Source organism: Frankliniella occidentalis, unplaced genomic scaffold, assembly GCF_000697945.3.
Source record: "Frankliniella occidentalis isolate FOCC.00 unplaced genomic scaffold, Focc_3.1 Scaffold16, whole genome shotgun sequence".
NCBI lineage: Eukaryota > Metazoa > Arthropoda > Insecta > Thysanoptera > Thripidae > Frankliniella > Frankliniella occidentalis.
The window spans coordinates 3,231,381-3,237,667 of NW_026267146.1; the positions used below are offsets into that span (position 1 = coordinate 3,231,381).

At 46.5% G+C, this 6,287-nt stretch overlaps 2 protein-coding genes across 2 annotated transcripts in view; both read left to right on the top strand.

Moving 5' to 3' along the window:
- LOC113207674 (allatostatin-A receptor-like) overlaps positions 1-6,287 on the top strand; it is a gene marked incomplete in the record, with an annotated part of 197,214 nt that overhangs the window by 37,154 nt on the left and 153,773 nt on the right. The window contains 1 exon segment of the mRNA XM_052264052.1: positions 1,878-2,128.
- On the top strand, positions 4,055-5,305 carry LOC127748845 (uncharacterized). The gene has a single exon (XM_052264051.1). It carries the CDS (start codon positions 4,094-4,096, stop codon positions 5,303-5,305), a length of 1,212 nt encoding a protein of 403 aa, XP_052120011.1. The 5' UTR covers positions 4,055-4,093.

The following is a 6,287-nucleotide window of genomic DNA, read 5'->3' on the forward strand; positions in this document are numbered from 1 at the left end:
GGGGGGGGGTTGTGGTGTTGGAGTGAATAAGGGCCGGAGAGGAGGGAGAAAGTTGGGCTGGGTGAACGGAAGGGGCGGGAAAGGAGTTGGGATACAAATAGAAAGAGAGAGATGGCCTAGGAACAGAGGCAGACTAGGCTACTTTGTCTCTGCCTCTATCACGCGCACGTGCGTCCCCGTCGCGAAAGACTGCGCAGGTCGGCGGGCTGGTGGGCGGGTCGTGTGGATGTGACTGGACTACGTCAATATAATTGCACGGTGCCTGCGGGGTGCGGTGCCTTGCAGAAGGGAAGGAAATGCAGTCTCGTCTGATGTCTTGGCTGTCGCTCTCGCTCGCTCGGTCCGTCTTTAAGGGGTCGCTCCGGGTCGTTTTCCCAGATTCATTTACAGCGCTCATACTGTACGGGTCAGGGAAAAGTGAGGGAGAAAAAAAAGTTGTCTGGACATCAGGGAAAAGTTAGGAAAATTTAATTTGGGGTCAGGGAATTCTTTTCAGTAGGGGAAAATCGGGGAAAATGTTGGCCATGGCCCTGGTAGTTCCACCAGAGAAAGCTTGAAGATTAAGAATTAAAAAAATTCTCGCTCGCTGCGCTTGTGAGAATATAGGCCATCTTGGACGATTCTTCTACCAATATCATTCTGATCTTCATTATTATTGACATTTTGTAGTAATAACGAATTTATTTTTGCGTTGTGTTTTTACTGTATTTATACTCACTGACCTCCTATGGCACTCAAAAGTCAGGGAAAATCAGGGCATTTTGGTCTGGCAGTCAGGGAAAAGTAAGGGAAAATGGAAATTTGGATGTGGTATGACGCTGATTTAGCAAATGAAACGGAAGCTCGGGCGCCTGCGAAACTTCGGGTAGGCCACTCCGCAGTACACGCATGCATGGCCGAGAAGATGTTGCCTACCCATCAGGCGCTATGACAGCCTGCAGACGCTCATCTTGGCAAGTTATTCTCTAGATGATCCCTAATTCTTGGCACTTACTGAACTGAACTCGGGAATTGCGCCGGTCTATGTTTGGTTTAGTCGTTTACCACGATTAGGCGTCCGTCTTTACAGAAGGAGACCTATCCGGCACCCTAGCATCCAGAAATTACGTACTTAGTATGAAATAGACGAGCACCATTTCGGTGTATAGCAAGGTTTCTTGTTATGTCAATAATAGCACAGCTAGCCGTGCCATACTGCTGGACGACAGCACCACATTTATCTGGTTGATATCCATCTATCTTTGGTTTTGTAGTGATTTTGTGGGCGGCGCGGTGACAGGAAACGAAGTTCGGCGTCGGTGGCGGTGCGCTCCTTGATCGCGTCAGAGCGCGCACCGGGCCGCGCGCACCGGGCCGCACACCGGGCCGCGCACTGGGCCGCACACCCTCTCGAAGTGATAATTAATTGTGGGAGTTTGGGGGAATGCCGCTTAACGGCTCAGTGGCGGCCGCCCCCTTTACCCCTTAGCCGGCGGCACCCTAGGCTTCTCGCAAGGCCCGCCCTACCTCGCCTCGCCACGCCATGCCACGCCACGCCCCACCTCACCCCACGCCACCCCTGCTGACGAAGGGAAGGAGGTAATGAGCAGGGCCCTGCTGCGAGGCGGCCTGGACGCCGACACGTCCGACACCTCCTTAACTACGCACGACTTATGAATTAATTATACCGAAATGCGACTTGCGGAATTAATTATTACACTGCCGCAAGAAGTGTGGTGAAGGGACGGAGAAGGAAAAATTACGCCCCCCCCCCCATCAGCTGCTGAATAAATTTGCTGTGCTTCTTGTTTTCCTTTTCGCACCCCGCACTCTCACGTTTTCCCTTATTCATTCATCAAGAGGCTTGATTTTGATAGTCATGGTCTTTCTGTTCGCAGGTGAATTTCAACCCTCCCCCGCCTGGAGGACGCGGGTGACTTAGCCTCTGCCGATGATTAACTATTCCCGCCGGCAAGGTTGCGTGCGGTGCAGAGCTGCTTCGGCGGCTCCGCCTGGCTTCGCCTGGCTCTGGGCGGACAGGGCGCCTGGCGCCGGCGGATTAGGAGGTGGCAGCAGAGTTCAGCAACTTCCCTCCTACTGGACGTACCACCCGGCGAGGGCTAACGGAAAGCTCTATGAACAAACGACGGTAACTAAATTAAACTCAATAATGATTGTTTTCGTGCTGTTTTACAATTTAAATCGGGGGGAGTTACTAACGAGTATCTCTGCGCAATCGCAGAGGAAACAGCTCGATTAGAGAAGGAAAAGAGTTGTTGCTGTTAGGGCCGCCTCCGCTCTCCCCCCTCCCCTCTCTCTCTTTACTGCTGCTCCATCTCAAGCGCGGCTGCGACATTTGGTTTATAAGCTGGTAAGCAAACGCAGCCCTGGCCGTACAAGAATAGACTCCTATAAGTGGATCGAAACCACATCACTCGTCCCTCCGGCCCGGCGGCGGCGGGGCTGGGCTGGGCCCGCAGCACACCCGCTCACCCTCGTCCACAACTGTTCTCGCATGCCGTTTCAAATTCACCGATTCTAGTTTCCTTTTTATTTTGTTGCTCAAACCGAAAGCGTCCATTTGTTACCGCGACCACTTTACAATGAAATACGAAGAATATCGGAAATCGTTATAAAATGAAAGTCCGTTTCAAATGGCAATTCTTGTCATTGTCACCATATGGTTTACGTTAAAAGAGATCGATCAAGTCTGTCATTTTTGTAGCCCGTGCCCGTAGAATGAGAAACATTGCAAGTGCTGTTTTAAATGTGGCCATCAAGAGCATCTTGACTCGTACAATATTCCTTATTAAGGTATATTTTACAGTGGCAATGAAGCCAAGTCAGAGGCGAAGCACGTCTTCCACGACCGGATTAAGCCTGGCACGGGACCAACCCAACCCCAACCCCTCACACCCCCCGACCCTTCTCCAGGATCCGAAGCTATTTGCTAATTACCCGATCAGCTGTCGCCTTGACTGCCCCCGCTCCCTCTCCGCTCTGTGGCGGCGACGGCCTCGTGCCCTCCACCCCCCTGCGGAGTGACGACGACCTGTTCGTCCCCCGTATTCCTGACCACGTCACGGTGCTGTCGGTCCATGACCGTGACGAACTCTTTTTGCGGCTTTTGCGAGACCGACTGTCGGTCGGTGGGTAGGCAACTCGCCTTTCTCTAACTGCCTGCCCCTGCGGATCGCATATCCGATACTTCCTGTTGTTCGGCAGTCGCACTGCATTTTGGGGAGACAACGTGACTAAGTCTGCGGTACTGGAAAAAAACATCATTGTGAGAAAAACTTGTCAGGGGTTGCAAACATTTCCCATGATGTGTGTTGTAAAATTACAATTTCAAATTGTAAAATTACAAGCTTCTCTGTATCGACTTGGAATTTATTGACGAGTAAGAATGGGTTGTCGTAAATATACGGCATATGTTGTAAATCCAAAATACAAAGTTGTATGCGCATTACTCCACTGACCGAAGAGTTATATTCTGTCTGTCTGTCTGTGTGTCTGTCTGTCTATGCACGATAACTCGAGAAGGAATGAGGCCTGAGCGGCGGGGCTGCTTCTCGCTCCGGCCGCTAGGGGGCAGCACGCTCCCGGTCCACTATGAGAAATCGCGCACTCGTATGGCCGCCTGTGGCGTCTGTGTTGACGTCGGCGTCGGCTGCTTCTTTGAATTTCGCCAGTCGTCGTTCGTCGGTTAGTTACGTCGCGTCTTTGTCCTGTGAAACTAATCAGAAAAATGGGAAGAATTTGTCTTGTAAAAGAATGCAAGTCCACCGTGGACTTCCAGCTGCCGTCGCAGCCGGCGCTGAGGGAGAGGTGGTTGGCGGCGATTGATTTACCTGCCGGTTTCCAATGTCCAAAGAAGTCGGGGTTATGCAGCAATCATTTCACCTGCGAAGATTTCGTTACTGAAAATCTACATAGCGGTAAGGATCACGTCGACGTCGATGTCATCTTCGACCGCCTGTGAAACTCTTTCTGCGCCAATAAGATAGAAACTCTTTATACATAACCTGCACAAGTCTTGTATGTTTTTGTCATTTTTTTTCACACAGGTACTACAGTCAAACGACGCCAGTTGAAGAGGAATGCTGTCCCGTCCATGTACCTTCCAAATGAAAAGGATCCTCTCGAGTGCACTCCTCAAAAGCGACCAAGGCTCCACGAAGATGACACGCTTGACATGAGTGTTAGTCCTGAGGCAAGCGCTCTGGTTCGAGAGGAGTCAGACCTTGGTGTGGAGCAGCTGCCCTCCCCTCCCTCACCAAGGCAGGCTGCTACTACATCCAGTGATTTTGTTGCCAAGACGTGCCATTGCAGTGGCGAGAAAGTTGACCAAGTTGACCAGAGTGTTGGACCCGATACCAAGTTTAGCTACAATGTGGCAACTCAAACCCCGCCCAGCAGACTTTCCCCATATAGTATTACTGACTTTCAGTGCAAGCCTGAAGAACTACGTGACCTTACAGGAATAGAGTCCTATGATAAGTTTTTGCTTATTTTTAACTCCCTTGGACCAAATATTGTTAGTGAGTTAAAGTACCGTAAATTCAATGTTAAAAATCTATCCTTAGAGGACCAATTTTTCTTGACTCTTTGGAAATTGAGGAAAGCTACTTCAGATACAGAGTTAGGAATGCATTTTGGTATCCATCATACAACAGCATCTAATATATTTATCTCATGGGTAACCTTTATGGCCAACCAGTGGGGCAAATTAGACCTTTGGCCCTCTAGGGACCTTATTGACTATTATATGCCTGAGGGCTTTAAGAGAACTTATCCAAGTACTAGAGTTATTGTAGATGCAACTGAAATTCCCATAGAGAAACCCACTAATCCAACTGCTCAACAAGCAACCTTTAGTACTTATAAAAATGGAAATACCTTGAAGGTTTTAGTTGGTGCAAGCCCTTCTGGTTTGATTTCTTTTGCTTCTGAGGCATATGGTGGATCCACAAGTGACAGGCAAATAGTTGAAAGAAGTGTGCTTCCAGAGTTGTGTTCTAGAGGTGATTCTGTTATGGCTGACCGTGGAATAAATGTGCAAGATATATTTGCCCCTAAAGGAGTGGCGGTTAATATTCCTGCTTTCCTAAGGGGTAAGGATCATCTCACTGGTGCTGTTATAATGAATGATAGGAAGCTAGCTAGTAAACGAGTTCATATTGAGAGATTGATTGGTCTGATTAAAATTTATCACATTTTGAAAACCAAGTTAAATCACCATTATGTGTCCCACGGGTCAAATATCTTTTTTGTTTGTTTTATGCTAAGTAACTTTAGAGAAAACATTGTTAGCCAAAAAGCCTAAATGACATGCATTTTCTTTTGCCAAATGTTTTTATATTAAAGAAAAATAAAACAATGTATGAACTTGATATGCATCTTTGGTTGTTATTGAAATGTTCCTCAAACAGTGTTTTATGCGAAGTAACTTTAGAGAAAACATTGTCAGCCAAAAAGCCTGAATGACAGCAAGATGACAAGTATTTTCTTATGCCAGATGTTTTTATAATGAAGAAAAGTAAAACAATGTATGAACTTGATATGCATCTTTGGTTGTTATTGAAGTGTTCCTCCAACAGCAAGACAGTAGTAGGTGAGAAATGTGATAATGCATGAGATAAGTTCAATTTTTTATTGATTCCTGACTAAACTTCCACACTAACATAATAGCATTTGAAAAATAAAACTTCTCAACTTAAGAAATACTGTGACATGCTACATAATTCATAATAGTAATATAAAATATAATCAAGTATTAAAATCAGTCTTATATAGGAAAGGGACATTTTCCTAAATGTAAAAATGGTAACAATATAGTTATGTAAAGCAAAACAGCCAGCCAAGCAGATTACTTGCCAAATGAATACTTGTGGTAATCCCTCCACAAATATTTATTCTCAATGGCTGGGCGGTAATAATCTTCATAAAACTTGACAAGATTTAAAAGCATAGAGCTGATAAAATTCTCTTTTCTGTCAATACGAATCACTTTAAAATCTTTGAATGTGTACACAACAAAATCACAGAATGATTTGTCTGTCACAAGCATGTGTCCTTGAACTTGATAGTAAAAACGATGAGTCTTCTTCAGCTTTAGTAAACTTGGATTTTTCTTGGACTTGACAAGGAAGTCCTGGTTTTGAGGCCCAATAGGCAGGTTTCTGTGAGTATACGGACATTTCACTTCACCAAGACCATCTGCTCCAACCAGGAAGTCTGGAGAGGCACCCAGAAATGGGTGAGATTCCATTATTACCAATCCAGAACACTTTACGTCAACACCAGGA

Coding starts and splice junctions, on each gene's coding strand:
- LOC127748845 (XM_052264051.1), top strand. CDS start 4,094: ATGTACCTTCCAAATGAAAAGGATCCTCTCGAGTGCACTCCTCAAAAG.